The sequence below is a fragment of the Heterodontus francisci genome, chromosome 10, assembly GCF_036365525.1.
Source record: "Heterodontus francisci isolate sHetFra1 chromosome 10, sHetFra1.hap1, whole genome shotgun sequence".
NCBI lineage: Eukaryota > Metazoa > Chordata > Chondrichthyes > Heterodontiformes > Heterodontidae > Heterodontus > Heterodontus francisci.
This window is the reverse complement of record NC_090380.1, coordinates 22,940,129-22,963,465: the sequence shown is the minus strand read 5'-3', so window position 1 is coordinate 22,963,465 and position 23,337 is coordinate 22,940,129. Positions and strand designations below refer to the sequence as shown.

The window sequence follows — 23,337 nt, the reverse complement described above, 5'->3', positions numbered from 1 at the left end:
GTGGCGGAAGATGCACTGATGTTAAATGGACCCGCCTCAGTGACGGTCTCCCAGCCACAATGCCGCCTCCTAATCAGGGACTTGGCTATGATCCTTTATGGTCCCCGTGCCTGCAATCAAAAATAGCTTTCTGCCCTTCAACAGGGTGGCAAGTGTCTCATTTACATGCTGAATTACTGAATTGCTGCAGTCATGCAGCTTGCTGGCATACATGTCCCGATACCTCTTCCAAAGTCGCTGGGAGGTGGGACCGCGAAGAATGCTGGCAGCCGCTCGGGGATCCGAATTTGTGTCTTCACCCGCCTCTGGTCCCATCTCCTCCAGGGATCAAAAATTCTACCCTATTAATTGAACAGATGTTAGGCTAACTGGTGTATAATTCCTGTTTCCCCCTCTCACCTTTCTTAAATAGCAAGTGACATGCGCAATTTTCTAATCTAAAGGAAGGTACCTGAATCGAGAGAACTTTGGAAGATTATAGTTTAGGGCATCTGCAATAATCTTTTCGACTTCCTTTAAAACCCTCTGATAGAAGCCATCTGGTCCTGGAGATTTGTCACTCTTTAGTGCCATTATTTTCTACATTGCTGTTAATTTGCTCATGTTAATTTGGTGATTCCCTATCCCTGATTCAATATTAGTTTCCTTGGGATGTCTGGCATGCTGACTTCTTCCTCTCTTGGTATTACTGACACAAAGTAATTATTCAACATGTCTACCATTTCCTTATTTTCATTGACAATATCATCATTATCAATTTTCAAGGGGCCCACATTGCTCCTGACCACCCACTTTTTCTGAATATAATTGTAAAAACATTTTTGTTGTAATTTTGATATCCCTTGCAAACTTCTTTTCAGCCTCTTTTATTTTTAGGTCTTACCATTGTTTTGTCACCTTTCGTTGTTCTTTGTATCTTCCCAGTTGCCAGGATCTGTGCTAGTTTTTGAATTTCCCTATGCTTTTTCTTCCAGTTTTATGTTATCCCTTACCTCTCATGGAATGATACAGGACAGAAGGAGGCCATTCAGTGCATTGTGCTTGTACCGGCTCTTTGAAAGAGCTATCCAATTAATCCCAATCCCCTGCTCTTTCCCAAGAGCCCTGCCAATTTTTCTTTTTCAAGTATATATCCAAATTCGTTTTGAAAGTTACAATTAAATATGCTTCCACTACCCTTTCAAGCAGTGCATTCTAAGTCATGACAATGCAAAGCGTAAAATTCTTTTCCCTCATGTTGCCTGGGCAACAGGCACAGTTTAAAGAAATCTTATGCTTATTATAATACATTGCCCTGTGATTGACTGCAGTGTTGTTACACGATGTGAGTGCAGCCAATAGACAGAAACCCAGCCTCCACAGTATAGCCGTACCTGGCTTCTTTATTTCCAAGCAGCATCATAGGCCCTTGCAAATTGGGTCTTGTTACGATATGGGCATCAGTTTGAACAACATGGCTACAGGGAATTCGATCATAAAGGAATCCATTTTAAAATTCTCATCCTTGTTTTTAATCCCTCCACAGCCCCATCCTATCTCTGAAACCTCCTCCAACCTGAACTCTCCTTTAGATTCGGTGAACTAAGTAGGCAGCTAAAGGTGGGCAGTTCAAGGAGTATTAAATTGCGAATTACATAGAGTTAGAATTATTTAGAAATCACATCAGTGAAACAAGCCAGTTGGCCCAACCGGTCCATGTTAGTTTTTATTCTCCATGAGTTGTATCCTAATCCATATCATTTTATCACCCTTTCCTTCAACCATCTATCTAAAATATTTGTAAGTGTTAACATACTTCAATCACTAAGTGACCATGCATTCAACCCTCTGTGTAAAAAAGTTTCTGTTGTTATTGTTCCAACATCTCATGCACTATGATATCCATGCCACTTTAATAAGACTTATGCCCAAAATATTAACATTTCTTGGTCTTTGAATTGCTGATGGACTTGCTGTGTAGTCACTGCCTTTCTGCTTTTACTAGTTCAGATCAAATGTTCTCTTCTATCTGTAGCTCCTGATTTTAAAATTCTCATCTTCATTTTTAAATCCCTCCACGACCTCGCCCCTCCCTATTTCTGTGACCCTCTCCAGCCCTACAACCTTCATGTTCACTGCACTCCTCCAATTTAGGCCTCTTGTCCATTCCCAGTTTCCTTTGCCCCATCATTGGCAGCCATGGCCGTAAACTCTAGAATTCACTCCCCAAACCACTCTGCTTCTTTCTCCTTTAAAAAGGTCCTGAAGATATATCTCTGTGATCATTGTCCCATTATCTCCTTACATGGCTCGATGTCAAATTTTGTTAATGCTCCTGTTATGCACCTTAGTTTGTTTTTATTACGTTAAAGGCGCTACATAAATTTGATTCACTCCAGGTGATATCAAGAAATGGCTGAAGGCAGTAGATACAGCAAAGGCTATGTGCCCCAACAACATCCGGCTGTAGTGCTGAAAAAATATGCTCCAGGGCGGCACAGTGGCACAGTGGTTAGCACCGCAGCCTCACAGCTCCAGGGACCCGGGTTCGATTCTGGGTACTGCCTGTGCGGAGTTTGCAAGTTCTCCCTGTGTCTGCGTGGGTTTTCACCGGGTGCTCCTGTTTCCTCCCACATCCAAAGACTTACAGGTGATAGGTAAATTGGCCGTTGTAAATTGCCCCTAGTGTAGGGAGGTGATAGGGAATATGGAATTACTGTAGGGTTAGTATAAATGGGTGGTTGTTGGTCGGCACAGACTCGGTGGGCCGAAGGGCCTGTTTCAGTGCTGTATCTCTAAATAAGAATTAGCTGCGACCCTAGCCAAGCTGTTCCAGTACAGCTACAACACTGCCCAACAATGTGGAAAATTGTCAAGCTATACCCTCTCCATAAAAAGCAGGACAAATCCAATCCAGTCAATTCACATCCCCCCCCGCCATCAGTTTACACTCAATCAACAAGGTGCTGTCAAGCGGCACTTACTCAGCAATAGCCTGCTCACCAATGCTCAGTTTGGGTTCCACCAGGGCCACTTGGCTCCTGACCTCATTACAGCCTTGGTTCAAACATGGAAAAAAGAGCTGAATTCCAGAGGTGAGGTGAGAGTGACTGTCCTTGACATCAAGGCAGCATTTGACCAAGTGTGGTATCAAAGAGCCTTAGCAAAATTGAAGTCAATGGAAATAACAGGGAAAACTCCACTGGCTGGATACACACTTAGCACAAAGGAAGATGGTTGTAGTTGTTGGAGGCCCATCATGTCAGCCTCAGGACAACACTGCAAGAGTTCCTCAGGGTAGTGTCTTGGGCCCCACTGTCTTCAGCTGTTTCATCAATGACCTTCACTCCAACATAAGGTCAGAAATGGGGATGTTTGCTGATGATTGCACCATGTTCAGTACCATTCGTAACTCATCAGATACTGAAGCAGTCCGTGCCCGCATGTAGCAAGACCTGGACAACATTCAGGCCTGGGCTGATAAGTGGCAAGTAACATTTGCACCACACAAGTGCCAGGCAATGACCATCTCTAACAAGGGAGAATCGAACCATCTCCTCAACCATTCAGCGGCATTTCCATCACTGAATCCCCCCACCATCAACATCTTGGGGGTTTACCATTGATCAGAAACTTAACTGGACCAGCCATAAAAATACTGTGGTTATAAAAGCAGGACAGAGGCTGGGAATTCTGTGGCGAATAACTCACCTCCTGAATTCCCAAAGCCTGTCTACCATCCACAAGGCACAAGTCAGGAGTGTGATGGAATACTCTCCACTTGCCTGGATGAATGCAGCTCCAACAACACTCAAGGTGCTTGACATCATCAAGGACAAAACAGCCACTTGATTGGCACCCCATCCACAAACATTCACTCCTCCACCAATGGCACACAGTGGCTGCAGTAAGTACCATCCACAAAATGCACTGCAGCAACTCACCAAGGCTCCTTCAAAAGCACCTTCCAAACCCATAGCCTCTACTACCTAGAAGGACAAGGGCAACAGATGCATGGGAACATCACCACCTGCAAGTTCCCCTCCAAGTCACACACCATCCTGACTTGGAACTATATCGCCATTAGATCACTCACATTGGGTCAAAATCCTGGAATTCCCCATCTAACAGCACTGTGGGTGTACCCACATGGACTGCAGCAGTTCACGAAGTTGGTTCGCCATCACCTTCTCAAGGGCAGTTAGGGATGGGCAATAAATGCTGGCCTTGTCGGTGACGCTCATATCCCGAGAAGAAATTTTTAAAAATGCAAGTTGTTGTAGCTCAGAGGAGATCTTCTCAGTTCATGGATCATGCCTCCATCCATCAACTGTGGTGTACCAGGATAAATTTCACAATTTAGGATTCCTGCTCTATAATTTTGTGCAAAGGGAGTTCCTATCTGGAATTTGGCCATGGCTGTGGGTAGCCTTGAATTACAGCTTGCACAATTTTCCATGTCTTCATTTCATTTTAATGGACCAATGCAATGAGAGGAAAATTGTGTATGAGCTTAGGCTGAATTGTTGCAATGTGCCCTCTTATGTGAAGCTCGATGCCAGCAGCACTAAATCATACAATTTATACAGTAATCTGCAACTCTAATAGTTTGATGGCAATGTTCTGCTCTACTAACTTTAGCAAGAAGTTAGATATTTACATGAAGCTCCCCAACCTTTAAACCCACATCACTTTTACTAAAATTATGGTATGTTTGATTGTTAATCTTGACGTGTTTGAAGCTCTGACAGAGACACAGCTTTGCTGTAGATGAAGAAAGTGAAGACATTAACAACTGAAAGAATGATCAACAAATTGATCTCAAACACCATCACATTCCTTCAAATGCATCATTCCGACCACATGCTCTTCCCAAGATATATCAGGACAGAAATTTCCATTAGTAAACTTCATACCTGGTGCTTAACATATTGTGTGTGCTATTTTTATGCAGACGTTAACTTGTTCCAAATGAATGGGTTAATGGCTACATATAAACAGCACACAGAAGGATATAGTATCAGTAGATGAAGCATTCAGAAAAAAGAGCATTTATATAGCGCCTTTCATGACCTCATGATGTCCCATAGCGCTTTACAACTAACGAAGTGCTTTTGAAGTGTAGTAACTGTTATAATGTAGGAAAGACAGCAGCCAATATGTGTACAGCAAGATCCAACAAACAGCAATGTGATAAATAACCAGATAATCTGTTTGTAATGATGTCGGTTGAGGGATAAATTTTGACCAGGATATCAGGGAGAATTCCACTGCTCTTCTATGTCCACCAAAGAGGGTAGACGGGGCCTCGTTTTAACGTCACATCCAAAAGATGGCACTCCCTCAGTTCTGCACTGGGGTGTTCGCCTGGCTTATGGGCTCAAGTCTCCACAACTTTCTGACTCAGTGCTCAAGTCTGCTGATCAGAATTTGCACCTTTAATGATTTAGAATGCATCCTGGCAGTGAAAACCAAAGTGCCTAAAAAGTGTCTTAACTCTTACTTTATTGGCCAGCGTTTCACTCTCCTCTGTATTTTCGTTGGTCCTTTCGTATGATTTGCCAACTTTGGCAACAAAGTCCTTCACAGTCTCGCAGAGGATTCTAGTAGACAAAACGTAAAAATTGGTCCAATTACATTAGTTCTACGTCCTTAATAGGGTTGCCAAATCTGGCTAGACATATGCCTGGAGGTGTCACCAACTGACTTCTTGCCTCCAAGCATTCCACCACACCCCCAATTCCTGCCATTGGTCACCCAACACGTCCATCCTCACAGTGCACCACCTTCCCACAGCCAATCAGAAAGTGAATAGACTCTTCATTACCCGATCATCAGTCAAACTGCCCTTTCCCCAATATTTCTATAACTAACAAACAAGGAGATCAAAACATTTTCTTTAAAAAAACATAATTCTGTGTTGCCCAATTGATTTTTCTCCTGGGTTCCTGGCAGCAGTGCATGAGGATTAATCTGTAATTGCTGGATATTCAAGGGCAATCCTGGAGTGTAAGCAACATTACTCCTTAAATTTGGTTTTTACTATGCCAACATTCAAGACTCAGCAGCAAGGGACTGGATTACTAAAACATGCCTCACACTGCACACAACTCACGAAAACAATCCTCAGCCATTCATTGCACCTTAATGGCTGCTGTAAGGATTTGGGCACTAGTTGTCTTTCATGCCATAATACATAATAAATACAATGCTCGTTTCCTTCACTGTGGAACATCACTTCATTTAAAATTCATCAAGGAAATCAGAGAACAATAAATCGGATGAAGTGGGCGATTAATTGGGATACGGCAGAATGAAATGGCCCAGAAATTTGTTCCTGATCTCTAGGGCAGTGCTCTAGACCTGGTCACATTAACTGCAAGGAACTCTCACCAATGTGCTCAAGTTAGCTCTGTTTATTCAGCAAAAGCATAAATTGGTTCATATTTTCAGGCTCATAGATTATTGTATGAAGTAGTTTACTGAATGCACCAGATTAACTTCTTTATCCAAGAAGGAATTAGAACATTTTACAAAAGCATAAACCTCTCTATTTCAGGTCAGCACGACTCTCTTGTCCGTTCTGATCCAGTGTGCTGCTTTTGGACCATGTCCATTGTGTCCGTATATCTCTGAAACTTTGCAGTTCCTCATTGTTATATTACTTTCATTAAGTTATTTTGTTCAAGGCCAGAGAAGCAACTTCAGCATGAACTAAAGAAAACCTGACATGTTGCCAGTTTACGTATTCATTGAAACTGTGCAATGTCAGGATTCCCACACGTTGTTACCCTTTGAGTTTTAGAATATATAGTTGTGCAAATCCGCATACGTGCAAATGTACTTTTGTGACCCAATGTTTTCACTTGCAAGCAGGGAATCAAATTTAATCGGCTTGAATTTTTTTTTTTTAAAACAAGTGGAAAGCAGTCTGCTCTGAGAGCTCTGCCGATCCTGTTTAACTCAGCAGAATGATACTGGAGCTAAAAGAAGACAGAGTGCATAGACTCAGCCCATATTCCCTTGACTATAGAAGATTAAGGTTAAAGGATTTTCTAGTGTAGTTAGACAGAAACAATTTTTCCTGGTGGGAGTGTCCAGATTTTGTTTTATTCGTTTGTGGGATGTGGGCATCACTGCCTAGGTCAGCATTTATTGCCCATCCCCTATTGCCTTTGAGAAGGTGGTGGTGAGCTGCCTTCTTGAACCGCTGCAATCCTTGGTGTGTAATTCCTTTTCTTAGGCTTTGTAGCGATTTGATTCAACTGAGTGGCTTGCTAGGCATTTAAGAGTCAACCACGTTGCTGTGCGTCTGGAGTCACATGCAGGTCAGACCAGGTAAGGATGGCAGATTTCCTTCCCTAAAGGACATTAGTGTACCAGATGTGTTTTTACAACAATCGACAATGGTTTCATTGTCACCACTAGACTAGTTTTTAATTCCAGATTTATTAATTGAATTCAAATTCCATCATCTGCCATGGTGGGATTCGAACTCATTTCCCCAGAGCATTAGCCTGGGGCTCTGGGTTACTAGTCTACTGACATTACCGCTACGCCACCACCTCCCCCGTTCATCATTCTCAAGAACCTGGGGACCTCAGGAGGAGGCCGAGATGGATCATCCACTCGGCACTTCTGGCTGAAGATGGATACAAATACTTCAGCCTTGTCTTTTGCACTGATGTGCTGGGCTTCCCCATCATTGAGGATGGGGATATTTGTGGAACCTTCTCCTTCTGTTAGTTGTTTAATTGTCCACCATCATTCACGACTGGATGTGGCAGGACTGCAGAGCTTGAGATCAAGAGGAATAATCTTAAAATTAGAGTTAAGCTGTTCCGGGGTGATATCAGGAAGCACTTCTTCACACAAAGGGTAGCGTAAATCTCAAATTCATGGCCCTCAGAAAGCTGCTGAGACTCGGGGGAAGTGGTGGCAGGGGGGGGGGCGGGGTGCGGGCTCAACTGAAATTTTGAAAATTGAGATTGATAGTTTTTCGTTAGGTATGATATTACAGGTTATGGAACCAAGGTGGGTAAATGGAGTTGGGATCCAAATCAGTCATGATGTCATTGATTGGCGGAACAGATCCTAGGGGCTGAATGGCCTACTCGTGTTCCTATGCTTTGCTAGGAGCTGGTGGACCTGAAGGAATTCGTCCGGTTTCTCTTCCCTTCCTGCGCACAGGCCTAACTTAATCCTGGTGGCACAGGTGAAATTAGGGACCTGCCAGCCATTGAACAAACTGGATACGTGAGCCTTGCACTGTTGCCATTCACCATTCACAGAGGCAAGAAGATAAAAGAACTCAAAAGAGCTCTGGGTAGTCTGGATAAGCAACATAAACGCAAAAGCTGAATGGGACTGTCCCATTCGATACCGATTCAAACAAGGAAGCTTCACATGGCAAAAAAGTGTTGCACCACGAGGGAGTTTTTTTCTTCAGATCAGGTAATACATCCAATTATGCAGATGGCTTTTGATTCTTTCCCTATAGTTCTGTATAAAGTCAGGAAGCTGACTAACATTCTTGCACAGGTATTCCGTGCATCAAGTGACTCACTTGGCAGAAGATATTACAACAGAGTGTTGGTCGGAGTTGAGGATCTTGGTGAGGTGAGCAGCAACCGAATCCTCATAGGCTGATATCTGAAACTGAGGAGGACAAGGTTAGACATCCCATGTGCAATGGATTGGCCAAATACCTAGGCCATCTGGTGGCATTTAGCTTTGATTATACTGCATAATTACTGAATGTAAACACAGCTCATGTCTCCTACCTATACCCAAATCCACATTATTCTGCTTGCACTGCCTCTGTCATCCACTGCCCTCAAAACTTACCTGTTTAAATCACGAGAAATGTGGCTCTGTTTTTCCTTTGTGCAGTCAGCCATGAATACTGGTGGCAGGATAAAGGAACGGGCCTGAGGGACAGCACAGCAAGACTAGTGCCAGAATAAAGCAGCGGCTCCGAGAGAGAGCACAGTGAGACTAGCAGCAGGATAAAGGAGCAGCATCAAGAGAGAGCACAGTGAGACTAGCAGCAGGATAAAGGAGCAGCATCAAGAGAGAGCACAGTGAGACTAGCAGCAGGATAAAGGAGCAGCATCAAGAGAGAGCACAGTGAGACTAGCAGCAGGATAAAGGAGCAGCATCAAGAGAGAGCACAGTGAGACTAGCAGCAGGATAAAGGAGCAGCATCAAGAGAGAGCACAGTGAGACTAGCAGCAGGATAAAGGAGCAGTTCCAAGACAGAGCACAGTGAGACTAGCAGCAGGATAAAGCAGCGGCTCCGAGAGAGAGCACAGTGAGACTAGCAGCAGGATAAAGGAGCAGCATCAAGAGAGAGCACAGTGAGACTAGCAGCAGGATAAAGCAGCGGCTCCAAGAGAGAGCACAGTGAGACTAGCAGCAGGATAAAGGAGCAGCATCAAGAGAGAGCACAGTGAGACTAGCAGCAGGATAAAGGAGCAGCTCCAAGAGAGAGCACAGTGAGACTAGCAGCAGGATAAAGGAGCGGGCCTGAGAGAGAGCACAGCAAGACTAGCAGCAGGATAAAGGAACAGCATCAAGAGAGAGCACAGTGAGACTAGCAGCAGGATAAAGGAGCAGCTCCAAGAGAGAACACAGCAAGACTAGCAGCAGGATAAAGGAGCGGGCCTGAGAGAGAGCACAGCAAGACTAGCAGCAGGATAAAGGAGCAGCTCCAAGAGAGAGCACAGTGAGACTAGCAGCAGGATAAAGGAGCGGGCCTGAGAGAGAGCACAGCGAGACTGGCAGCAGGATAAAGGAGCAGCTCCAAGAGAGAGCACAGTGAGACTAGCAGCAGGATAAAGGAGCGGGCCTGAGAGAGAGCACAGCGAGACTGGCAGCAGGATAAAGGAGCAGCATCAAGAGAGAGCACAGTGAGACTAGCAGCAGGATAAAGGAGCGGGCCTGAGAGAGAGCACAGCAAGACTAGCAGCAGGATAAAGGAGCAGCTCCAAGAGAGAGCACAGCAAGACTGGCAGCAGGATAAAGGAGCAGCTCCAAGAGAGAGCACAGTGAGACTAGCAGCAGGATAAAGGAGCGGGCCTGAGAGAGAGCACAGCAAGACTAGCAGGACTAGCAATATTAATTAAAATTGATAGTTTAAACAGGGTACTAATGAGATTGTTAAAGAGGGAATAAAGGGTTTTTTAACAGCATGAATGGGCAGCTGACATCTGTGGCTTGCAATTCCTGCGTCAATTGGGAACTTCAGGACACTTCATGTGTCTTGGGTGACCACGTGTATAGGAAGTGTCTCCAGCTGCTTCAGCTCGAGCTCAGGATTTCTGAGCTTGAGGGGCAGCTGGAGTCACTGTGGAGCATCAGGGAACAGAATCTTCCTGGATCATACTTTTCAGGAGGGGGTCCCCCCAAAGGCAGTAAGAGTTCAGGATAGTAGGTACATGGCTATCGGAAGAGTAGGAATAGGCAGGAAGTGCAGCAGTCTTCGAGGTGCGTGTCACTCTCTAACAGATACTCAGCATTGGAGACTTCTGGAGGTAACAATACCCTGAAGGAGTGTAGTCCAGATCACGGCACTAATGTTAAGGGACCATACAGGAGGGAGCAGCAAAGTTTAGAAATGCAGTTGTTATAGGAGATTTCATAGTCAGGGGCACAGACAGGTATTTCTGTAACTGTCATCTTGAGTCCTGCATGGTGTGTTGCCTCCTTGCTACCAGGGTAAAGGACATCACAGAGAAGGTGCAGAATATTCTGCAGGGAGAAAGGAGTGAGCCAGACGTTGTGGTACATGTTGGTACCAACGGCATAGAAAGGGCAGGTTTGGAGGTCCTACGGTCAGAATTTCAGGAGCTAGGGAAGAACTTAAAGAGTAGAACCTTGAAGGCAGTAATATCTGGATTACTCCCAGTGTCAAGTGCTAGCGAGAGTAGAAATAGGAAGATATGGAGGATCAATGCGTAGCTTGAACCATGGACCAGGAGGGAGGGCTTCAGGTTCTTGGGGCATTGGGAACAGTTCTGGGATAGGAGGTACCGATTCAAAAGGGACAGGTTGCACCTCAAGAGAAGTGGGACCAATGTCCTCGTGGGGAGATTCACTAGTGTGGTTGAGGTGGTTTAAACTGAATTGGCAGGGGATGGGTATCAGCATATAGAAGTAAACCCACAAATGTGGTGAATAAAATTTGTAAACTACAAGCACAAAAAGCAAAATGGGAAAATGGTGTAGCGGCAATATCGGAAATGTGGCTTAAAAATGGTGAGGATATAAAGTGTTCAGAAAAGATAGAGAAGGAAAAATGGGAGGTGGGGTGGCAGTACTGATTAGGGAAGACATTGTAGTGTTGGAAAGTGGGGTATGTTCTTGAGGGGGCAAGGAGAGAATCTATTTGGCAAGAATTGAGAAGTAAAAAGGATATGATCACACTATTGGGGGTATTCTATAGGCCTCCAAATACTGAGCAAGAGATAGAGGAGAAAATCTGCAGGGAAATTACAGAGATGTGCAAGAACTGTAGATTTTGGGGCAATTTAATTACCCAAATAACAATTGTGATGATGTTAGAGGAAAGGGTAAGGAGGTGGAGGAATTTCTGAAATGTCTTCAGGAGAACTTCCTTCATCAGCATGTTCTCGGCCCAACTAGAAAGAAGGCATTGCTGGATCTGGTGCTGGGAAATGAGGTGGGCCAAGTGGAGCAACTGTCTGTGGGGAAGCTTCAGGTACAGGCTAGGTACAATCCAACGAGGGTGAAAGGTAAAGGAACCAAAAACAGGACTCCTCGGATGACGAGGGAGATAGAGATTATGTTAGAAGAAAAAGAGGGTGTATGATGCATGTGAGAACTGTAGTATAAATGTACATAAGCTGTTTCTGGGTAAATTATGTATATAGAGCTTAAGCATCATCACAGGATGTGATGTCACGAGTCTGAAAGACGTGTTGCTCAGTGTTCATGTAGATATCTTAGAGATAAACTGTTACTTTGATCCAAAGTCTACTATCCTCATTCAATACTAACAACATATTGACAATGTAGTATAAGAACCAGGCCAAATACAATACGTTGAGAGGGGAGGTGAAGAGGAAAATAAGACTGGCAAAGAGAGAATGAGACTAGAATGGCAATCAACATAAAAGGGAACCCAAAAATCTTCTACCAGCATGTAAATTGCAAGTGGGTAGTAAGAGGTGCAGTGGGGCCCATTCGGGACAAAAAGGGTAATATATGCTTGGAGGTGCAGGACAATGCTAGAATACTTAATGAGTACTTTGTAACAGTGTTTACTAAGGAAGAGGAATCTGACAAAATATAGGTAGAAGCAGAGAGAGTACAGGCAATGGATAGGGTAAGAATTGAGAGGGAGGAGGTACTAAAAAGGCTGGCTATGTTTAGGGTAGATAAGTCACCTTGCATCCCAGATTCCCAAAGGAAGTGGGGGTGGAGATAGCGGAAGGATTGGCCTTCCAATCTTCCCTGGATACAGGGGAGGTGCCAGAGGATTGGAGAGTGGCAAATATGGACTTAATGGCACAGTTCCAAAGAATGTGCAGGAACAGAGAAACCTGGGGGTACATGTGCATTAATCTTTGAAGGTGGCAGGACCTATTGAGAGAGTGGTTAGCAAAGCATATGGGATCTTGGGCTTCATAAATAGAGGCATAGAGTACAAAAGCAGGGAAGTTATATTCATAGGGTTTACCCACCTCTCTCGGCCACATTCCCAAGCTTCCCCCCCTCGTTATCATCTACTCTCCTTTGGACCCATCTTTTGTTTCTTTAATTGTCCCGCACTTGCCTTGTCGGATCATGCCTTTTATTACCTAATCTCTCCTGTCCTCCACGCTATCAGAGACCTTTCCATTTGTTCTTTCCTCCCACCCGCCTCCTTTTCCTGACCTCTGTTCTTGCTTAGAAATTGTTAAATCTGTAACATCCTCCAGTTGTGATGAAAGGTCATGGACCTGAAATGTTAACTCTATTTTCTCTCCATAGATGCTGAGTGTTTTCCAGCGTTTTCTGTTTTAATTTCAGATTACCAGAGTCTGCAGTATTTTGCTTTAGTCATGAATACAATAAATATAGCCCACTTGCAATCTAACTTCAGCACATTAAGCCGACCTCATCTAGATCATTGGGGGAGGCAGCAGCGGGAAGGGGCAGAAAGAAAGACTGGATGAGTCAATACAGTTCCCAGTAGTAGGTAGCAACAATAATACCAAAGGCCTAGGAGTAGGCCACCTCCAGGCGCGTATCCATTGTCTCTCGAGATAAGGAGGCCCAAAAGAAAGGAGTAGGTCAATTGACTCTTCCTGTCCCTCCAGGGAATAGTGCATTAAGGCAAATAATCTTCCGCATTCATGCAGCTACCATTCTATCAAGGACAGCAAAAGTGGGAGGACATTGCTTTTAAAATATATAGATTACTAGAAAATGCATAAGATCAGGAGAAATTCATGATCAGACATTGCTTCAACGCTTTACTGGGCTTGTAAATTCATCAGCAACATTTATCCAGAGGCAATCATTACAGAACAGCTTGCCAGATTAATATTTGCACACAGCACAAACAACAAGCTTCACCGTGTGTCCAAAACATTTGCAATGGTAACCACAGACCAAATGTACCCAACATTATTACTGTTTTACAGAAAACACCTCTGGCTTCTCTTGCATCGATATTTCTCAATATTATTCATAAAAACTTAAAACCCTTGTTTTTAAAAAATATCGGCTAGATTTTCCTAAGCTTCACTCCCAGTGCAGGATAGTACATCTGATTTGCAGTGCTCCCAATTTTTGCAGCAACGGACTGTAATGGAGCTTGAGGCAAGTTTCTCTCATGAAGCAAAGTTCCAGGACTGGAGTCCAGCCTTAGCAGATTTATTCTTTCACATTCCAGCTGAGAGCAAAATGATGTTCTGTAACTCAAAGTTTGCATGCATTTTGCAATGCTGAATACTCACTTGGGACTCCTCAGCATCCTCCTCTGGGGTCACTGCTAGGGCATGTTTTGGTGGTATTTTTATTTCATACGTCATAATGCTCCATCTGTGCAAAAACAAAAGCAGTTCTTATTTAATTACCATCTGCTGACCAAATATAACATTGGAGGCACAAGAATATACAAACCATCAGCTGGTTGAACATTCAGTATTGCAATATGTTATGCTGTGATCTTTACTTACCAAGGGAACACTGTAAACAAATTACATTTGACTTAAGCAGCTTCAAATACTGTACAACATATTACTATATTAACCATTGCAAAGCAAGACTGTGAGTTTGTCGCAGTGATGTCTCACGACATTGCTTGCAATGAGTCTGATGATAGGCTGTTCTATAATAACAGGAACGCTACACCATGGAAAAATACTAAGAAGCTACAAGACAGGCCATTCAGCCCAGCCAATCCATGTCAACATTTACCCGCCTCATCCATTGACCCACTCCATCCCCATAACCTTCATATAAACAAAAGAACATACGAACTAGGAGCAGGAGTAGGCCACTCAACCCTTCGAGCCTGCTCCGCTATTCAATAATTTCATGGCTGAACTGATTTCTCCACATTACAACCTACCCCCGATAACCTTCAACCCCCTTGCTTATCAAGAATCTATCTACCTCTGCCTTAAAAATATTCAAAGACTCTGTTTCCACTGCCTTTTGAGGAAGAGAATTCCAAAGACTCACGACCCTCTGAGAAAAAAAGACTCATCTCTGTCTTAAATGGGCGACTCCTTATTTTTAAACAGTGACCCCTAGTTTCAGATTCTCCCACAAGGGGAAACATCCTTTCCACATCCACCCTGTCAAGACCCCTCAGGATCTTATATGGTTCAATCAAGTTGCCTCTTACTCTTCTAAATTCCAGCGGATACAAGCCTAGCCTGTCCAATCTTTCCTCATAAAAGATAGCCTGCCCATTCCAGGAATCAGTCAAGTAAACCTTCTTTGAACTGCTTCCAATGCATTTACATCCTTCCTTAAATAAGGAGACCAATACTGTACACAGTACTCCAGATATAGTCTCACCAATGCCCTGTATAGCTGAAGCTCCCTCCCTACTTTTGTATTCAATTCCCCTCACAATAAACGATAACATTCTATTAGCTTTCCTAATTACGTGCTGTACCTGCATACTAACCTTTTGCGATTCATTCACTAGGACACCCAGATCCCTCTGCATCTCGGAGCTCCGCAATCTCTCACCTTTTAAATAATATGCTTCTTTGTTATTCTTCCTGCCAAAATGGACAACTTCGCATTTTCCCACATTATACTCCATCTGCCAGATTTTTGCCTTCTCTCTTAACCTATCTATATCCCTTTGTAGCCTCCTTATGTCCTCTTCACAACCTACTTTCCCACCTAACTTTGTCTCATCAGCAAATTTAGCAACTATACCTTCGGTCCCTTCAACCAAGTCATTTATATAAATTGTAAAAAGTTGAGGCCCCACCACAGATCCCTGTGACACACCACTCGTTACATCTTGCCAACCAGAAAGTGACCCATTTATGCCCACTCGGTTTCCTGTTAGCGAGCCAATCTTCTATCCGCGCCAATATATTATTTATTTTTCATTCACCTATCCAATCCCATCTTGAACGTTGGCATAGTTTTTGCCTCGATCACTAACCCTGGAAATAAATTCCACAGCCTCACAACTCTCTGTGTGAAGAGCTTTCTCCTGCCCTCTGTTGTAAATCTGTTTCATTTACTCTTGTACCCATGGAGCTGATTCTTGATTCCTCAACTGCTTAAAATCATCTACCATGCCCCATCCTTTCAGAACTTCTAACTTTTCTATTACATCACCATCATCTATGTTTGTCTAACAAGACCTTTACAAGTACTTGTGTTTCCTTACACCAGGCAGCGTCCTAGCGAATCTGTATTGTACCCTCTCTAATGCTTCAATATCCTTGTTATAGTGTGGAGTCCAAAAGAGCACATAGTACTCCAATGAAGGTGATAGAGGCTCATTGTTACTTATTGGGTTTAATATTTTATACCTCGTGATTAACCTAGATTTCCATTTTGTGACCTCATCAACAGGAGCAGCTGCCTTTCAAGTAACCTGACATTATTCTACTGTATAGATTTAGGGTAAAAGTAGGTTTCCAGGGGATTTGAGAGGAAATGATTTCACCCAGTGGGTGGTGGGGATCTGGAACTCACTGCCTGAAAGGGTGGTAGAGGTAGAAACACTCACAACATTTAAACAGGACTTGGATATGCACTTGAAGTGACACATTCTACAAGGCTACGGACCAAGAGCTGGAGAGTGGGATTAGGCTGGATGGCTACTTCTTAGCAAGCACAGACACGATGGGCTGAACGGCCTCTTTCCGTGCTATAAATTTCTATGATTCTATGATTATGCTACGGTGGAGCTGTATTTAATCAGGCCTGTTCTCTTTAAGGTCCTAAAGGCCAGCTGATTTTAATAAACACAGCCTGCAATCAGAGTTCAAATGCCATCTGTTGAGGGAATTTTGCAGACTGAAATTTTTTTTTTGTAAAGATGTGTTAAAACCCCGACTTCCACTCATCCTTTATAGTTGTGACACTTAAGTGCAACAGGCACATCGTGAAATGCAAGTTTTTAATATAAATCTTTTATATACTTTGACACTTTCACTAATTGAGACTTAACAATATTATTGTGAATATGGAACCACGAACCAATAAAGAATAGAAGAAAGGCAGACTTGCATTTATATAGCACCTTTCACAACCTCAGGACACCCCAACATGTTTTTCAGCCAATGAAGTATTTTTTATGTGTATTCACTGTTGTAGGAAACATGGCAGCCAATTTGCATACAGAAAGCTCCCACAAACAGCAATGAGAAAGCTCAACCATCTTCAGCAGCTCCATAATAAGGTCAGAAGTGGGGATGTTCAATGATTGCACAATGTTCAGCACCATTTGCAACTCCTCAGATACTGAAGCAGTCCGTGTAGAAATGCAGCAAGGCCTGGACAACATTCAGGCTTGGGCTGATAAGTGGTAATTAACATTCGCGCCACACAAGTGCCAGGCAATGACGATTTCCAATAAGAGAGAATCTAACCATCTGGCCTTGACGTTCAATGGTATTACTACCGCTGAATCCCCCACTATCATCATCCGAGGGGTTACCATTGACCAGAAACTGAACTGGATCAGCCACATAAATACTGTGGCTACAAGCAGGTCAGAGGCTGGGAATTCTGCGGCGAGTAACCTACCTCCCATCTCCCCAAAGCCTGTCCACGATCTGCAAGGCACAAGTCAGGAGTGCGATGGAATACTCTCCACTTGCCTGAATGAGTGCAGCTCCAACAACACTTAAGAAGCTCAACACCATCCAGGACAAAATAAACCACTTGAGTGGCACCCCATCCACAAACATTCATTCCCTCCACCACCGACACACAGTGGCAGCAACTATCTCCAAGATGCACTGCAGCAACTCACCAAGGCTCCTTAGACAGCACCTTCCAAACATTGCCATTTTGTATTCTTTACATCTTAGGACTGGTTGCCTGATCAGGCACTTGCAAGGAACACAGGTCAGGAAATTACATGCCCTGGGAGCCCAGATTTTCTAACCACTGATTTAATAGATGCTCTCAAGCTGGACCATGGAAGCTGTTGAGCAGTACATGCAGCGTTCATTAAAAAGAGGCAATTTCTCCCTCTGGCCTACTTCCAGGCCAACACACCACTAGAGCTGACTCATAATAAAACAAAAACCTGACAAATTTGGAGCAAGATGCCACCAGCACTCACTGTACCTCTCCTATTCCATGGTGCACGCGAGCTATCTCTCAGGAACCACTAGCCAAGAGCAACTGCAAGGCATCGGCCCTTGTGTTCCTTCCTCTACATGGACTGAAAGACTGAACAGGCGGGGCTCTTTTTCAATAGAGGGCTCAATAAGGTCAATGTAGAGAAGATTTCTGGAAGTTCCAAAACTAGAGGCAATAAATATAAGAATGTCACTATATAATCCAGTAAGGAATTCAACAACAACAACAACTTGTATTTCTGTAGCACGTTTAACGTAATAAAATGTCCCGAGGCATTTCAAAATAGAGATTTTCATTTTAGAGCTCTGTTACAAAAAAAAGACAAAAGAATACTTTAGCCAAATATTTGCTAATTCTTGAAAAAAAAGATATGGAAAGATGTCTGTTGTCCTTTTTTTGGTTTGGCGTCCCAAATATGCGTAGACAGTTGTCACTGGGATCCTTTACTGGAGCAGCTCATTCAGGCGGCGTCAAGGATTTATCCAGCAGGTTTTTCCCAATGTCTCAGGAGAAATGCGGCAACCGGGGTTTCAGGCAGGCCTTTCAGGAAGAATGCATCGACAATTTCTCTATTTCTTACACTTACTTCTAAGAGCTTCTCAAAGAAGTGGAAAAACTGGAATGCTTTTCAAAGAAACGGAACAGGCTGAGCTGGGGTTTTGTCCTTAAGGTTGATTTTTAAAACTCCAACTGACAGTCCAAAGTGAAACCAAAAACAATATCTCAAGAGTCAAGCCTCCTGACCCCTATACATCTTGACCTGTCACTTCTCTATAAATATCTCCGCCAAGTCAAAAAGCCGCTGCTGGGTAATTATGTGAAGACAGGTGACTTCCAGTAAGGACCAAGACCAAAACACCTTATGGTGACCTCTTTTTTAAAAAAAAGCACGAAGTCCAACATCTATGAAATCCTTTCTTCAGTTTTAAAACACAAGTCCTCAAAATTTAACAAAAAAATTGAAGTACTTTCGTAATACAAGGATGAGAACTGTAAAATTGAGGCTTTGCTTAACTGGGAGCCAATGAAAGTCAGCATGCACAGTAGGTGGGGGTGATAGATAAATGAGACTTGGTGAGATATGGGCAGCAGAGGTTTGGACGACCTTAAGTTTGCAGAGGATAGAACGTAGGAGGCTGGCCAGGAGTGCGTTGGAATAGTCAAGTGTCGAGGTAACAAAAGGCAGGCATCAATTTTCAGCAGCAGATGTACTGAGGCAGAGGACATGCCAGGCGATGCTACGGAGGTGGAAATGGGCAGTCTTCGTGATGGTGTGGATATGTAGTTGGAAGTTCATCTCGAGGTCAAATTGTGAACTGTCCACTTCAGCCTCTGACAGTTGCCAGGAGAGGGACTGAGGCAGTTGCTAGGGTGTGGAGTTTGTGGAGGGGTCCAAGGACAATAGCTTTGGTCTTCCCAATATTTGGTTGGAGGAAATTTCTGCTCATCAGATGTCGTATAAACAGTCTGAAAATTTAGAGGCAGTGAAGGGGTCGAGAGAGGTGGTGGTGAGGTAGACCTGGGTGTCATCAGCATACACGTGGAAACTGATGCTGTGTTGCTGCATGATGTCGCCGAGAAGTAGCATGTAGATGAAAAATAGGTGGAGGCCAAGGATAGATAGATAAGAACCAGCCGAGTGTAGTCGCACCCAGCTGGGCAATGGTGGAGAGGCACTGCATAAGGCTTGTATGGTCACCATGTCAAAGGCGGCAGAAAGGTTGAGAAGGAATAGTTTACCTTTGTTGCAGTCACATAAGATGTAATTTGTGACTTTGATAAGAGCCATAACTTCAGGAGCAACATCTTTACCAAGAGACTGGCTAGACTGTGAATCGCGCTGCCACGTGGAGTGGTTGAGGCCAATAGCACAGTGTATTTAAGGGGAAGCTAGATAACTGCATGATGGAAAAAGGAATAGAAGGATTTTTTGATGGGGTGAGATGAAGTAGAGCAGAAGGCTTGAGTAGACCATAAACACCAGCATGGACCAGCAGGGCCGAATGGCCCATTTCCCTGCTGTAAATTCTATGCACTTCTATGTAATTGGTAGCTCGCCTTCTTGTTCAAACCTATTTCAAAGGAATATATCCCTTGTATCAACCAGGTTTATGCCAGGTTATTAGAAAACTATTTAGCCTGCCCCAACTAATCATTTATAACTGTAACTCTACAAATGAGAGCCTGGTTAACTGGTAGCACTCGCTTCTTATTCAGAAAGTTGGGGGTTCAAGTTCCACTCCAGAGACTTGAACACAAAATCTAGGCTGACAATCCTGTGCGCTGAGGGAATGCTGCACTGTCGGAAGTGCCGTCTTTCAGATGACATGTTAAAGCGAGGCCCTGTCTGCCCTCTCAGGTGAGTGTAGAAGATTCCATGCTATTATTCCAAGAACAGCAGTGGAGTTCTCACCAGTGTCCCAGCAATATCTATCCCTCAGCCAACATTATTATAACAATTATCTAGTCATTATCACATTGTTATAGGTGGAATTTTGCTGTGCACAAATTGGTTGCCACATTTCCTACATTACAACAGTGACTGTATTCCTAAAAGTAGTGCATTGGCTGTAAAACACTTTGAGACACCCTGAGGTTGTGAAAGCTGTTGTATAGAAATGCAACTCTTGCTTCCTTTATGTAAATGCAAGTTCTTTATTTTCTACTCAAGAACTCACAAAATTATTTCTTTTCATCAGTAATGCCTTATTTTTCGATTTCCAGGCAACTCACTTATTGAGCACCTCTGCTCCGTCCCCCTTGACTTATTTATTCCTATGCTAACAAGACCCATGCTCTCCTGCTCCTTTGCAATGATCACAAGATCAATGACAAGGTAAGCTCATCGATTCAGAAAGAACCGAGTGGGGAGACTTTTCCTGCCAACTCAGAGAAAACATAAACCCGTTCTTTATAAACAGGTTTACAATTTCACTACACCCCACACAGTCGAAACTATCTGGCTGTTCCTTAAAACCTTAGCCAGAAGTTCACTGTTTATATGTATATCGGTGTGTGACCTTCCATCTGATGCTAAACCTTAATACTGTTTCTCTCTCTACAGCTGCTGCCAGATCTGCTGCAAATTTCCTGCATTTTCTGTTTTTTTTTCAGATTTCCAGCATCCGCTGTATTTTGTTTTTGTATATCAGTATGATTCAACTACGTCCATTATTACAATGAGGTCATTTACATCAATACAAAGAGATCTTGCCTTGGTCATGACTCTACTTCTGCAAATTGATACAAACTCTTAATTAAAAGAATGGAAACACTTCCCATCCAATTCATTGATAAATTGATTTACAACAACATTTTGTATAAAATAGCAGGTAGAAATCAATGCCACAGTGCTGTGATCAGCTCCAGACATCAAAGAGAGCTCAGGGGATTTACACTGAATCCATTTTTCATGTTAAAATGATTTCGCTAATTTCCCATTATTAATTTATTAATAACTAAATGGATTTCAATTATTTTTGTAGGGAATGTATCTTTTTGATAAGTAACACAGAAATAAATCATGGGGAGTGCACATTTAAAACATTCATCTTTCCAAGCTAGATTCTTTTCGACTTATTCCAAATTTGGTGAACGACTGTCATATTTTAGCATGGCACCTATAATTTTAAATGTCCTCACAACAATTACTACCATCATTGCTGCTCATCAGATATACAAATCAGAGCTCCCTGCTCAGAAGTCACATTTGGTCTTTGTCAAATCTTAGCCTTGGACCTCCACATACAGGACAGGAAGGATAGAGGTAAATGTGAGGTAACAATTGCATTGCAACAACTGCCAGGGTCCTGTGCTTTGGGACAGTAAGATACGGTTCCTCATTCAAGGTTGCTTGGGGATATCTTCGAATAATCAATTGAAAAGTAGCATATCATAAAGAGCTGGAAATTTTCTCACTGTCACGCACACACCAGAAGTGCGATGATACAACAATCATGGACTAAACTCAGAAGAATAATAAAAACTGATTTTGTCTTTTAAAAACAAAGTGACCCCTACAACACTGCCCAGTGCCAACATCATCAGAGCACTCCCAGCTTCGCACATGCGCAGAACGGACCCTTGCTGTCAGTATGGTGCTGCGCCTGGCTTGCCAGGACTAATTCGCGTATGCACATGAAAACATCATCATGTACTGCAAAGTCTGCTCGCCACTCGCTCCCCGCCTCGCCACTTCTCTCCCCTCAGCCGCTCGCTCCCCACTTCACCCCTGCATCTACCTGTGGGCCACTCACTCCCCGCGTTGTCACTTACTCCCCTCTGCTCGGTTTCCTCCTCCCTCCCACTTCTGATCCCTGCTCCCTCTCGCAATCACTGCCTTTCTTCACCGCACGGGGGAAGCGGGGGCAAGAGAGAGTGACAAGATAGGCAGGGGAGGGGAGGGAGACTGCAAGCGGACGGAGCCGGGAGCAGAAGCAGGAGGGAGCAAGGAGCAGCGGCAGAGGGGATGAAGCGGCAAGGCCGGGAGCCAGTGGACCACAGGTGGAGTAGGGGGTGGGTGGTGGTGGCGAGGTGAAGCGGACGGCAAGTGGCCAAGGGGGGAGAAGTGGTGAGGCATGGAGCAAATGGCGAGTAGACAGGCGCGGGAGGCGGCGGCGAAGCGCAATGGCAGAAAGGAGCAGGGTACTGTTGGGGGTGGGACAGAGACGGCGATCACAGCCACTGTGGGCATTTGGGTTTCATTTGTTTTTGTGATAAATTGAGCAGCGCCGTCTTTACTACTGGCAGCTGCCATAAACATTGCAGACAGTGGCGTTTCAGTGCATGAGGCTGCATTTGCGCATGTGCAAGTACTGCGCCACATAGTGGTTGTGTTGTCAGCAAACACAGCCTGACTTAAACAAAAACAAGAAATGCTGGAATCACTCAGCAGGTCTGGCAGCATCTGTGGAAAGAGAAGCAGAGTTAACGTTTCGGGTCAGTGACCCATCTTCGGAACAGCCTGACTTAAGTTGCTCTATTCCCCTTAGCACATATTGTGTGTCTATAAGGTCGCTTCTCATATGCCTCTTTCAAGGCTGAAGAGTCCATTTTCCTTCTGCCAACACAATCAAGATGGGAAACTCATGACTTGGGGAATTGTGAGCACAAACTCCATCCTACATCTCCAAGTTAGAGAGCGTAAGCAAGAGGACACTGAACTAACATGAACATATTGGTCATGTACTGCAACTTGATATCGTCAGGCCTGCAATGGGATCTTACTGTACACATACAGGCTACAATATTTCCTACAATACAACCGTACTATGCTTCAAAAGTACTTCATTGGCTGCAAAACCCTTTGGGATGTCCTGAGGTTGTGAAAGGCACTATATAAATGCATGTCCTTCTTAATTTTTTTTTTTTAAACAGTTTCATATTCAAGAGAATATAGTATCTCAATTAGAGAAACAGTGTCAAAGCACAGGCTACATTAAGTAATGAACAGATGCTTATGTGTGAGGATTCATAACAATCTAATCAGAACTCTCAAATGAACTGCTCTGCTTGACATGGTTAGAAGAGGTGAGGCATTGTCACTGCTTC

The 23,337-nt window shown here is 43.7% G+C and overlaps 1 protein-coding gene across 9 annotated transcripts in view; it reads right to left on the bottom strand.

Moving 5' to 3' along the window:
* The window catches only part of dgkh (diacylglycerol kinase, eta), a 640,503-nt gene that overhangs the window by 206,958 nt on the left and 410,208 nt on the right, over positions 1–23,337 (bottom strand). For all 9 annotated transcript variants that reach the window (XR_010975789.1, XR_010975788.1, XR_010975790.1 and 6 more), the window contains 3 exons: positions 13,947–14,031; positions 8,546–8,637; positions 5,483–5,582 (listed from right to left, as the gene is read on the bottom strand). Coding sequence is in view for 6 of the 9 variants with exons in the window: in XM_068040243.1 (XP_067896344.1) it covers positions 5,483–5,582; positions 8,546–8,637; positions 13,947–14,031 (277 nt within the window). In the remaining 3 variants the exon portion in view is untranslated. The remainder of the gene's footprint in view (positions 1–5,482; positions 5,583–8,545; positions 8,638–13,946; positions 14,032–23,337) is intronic.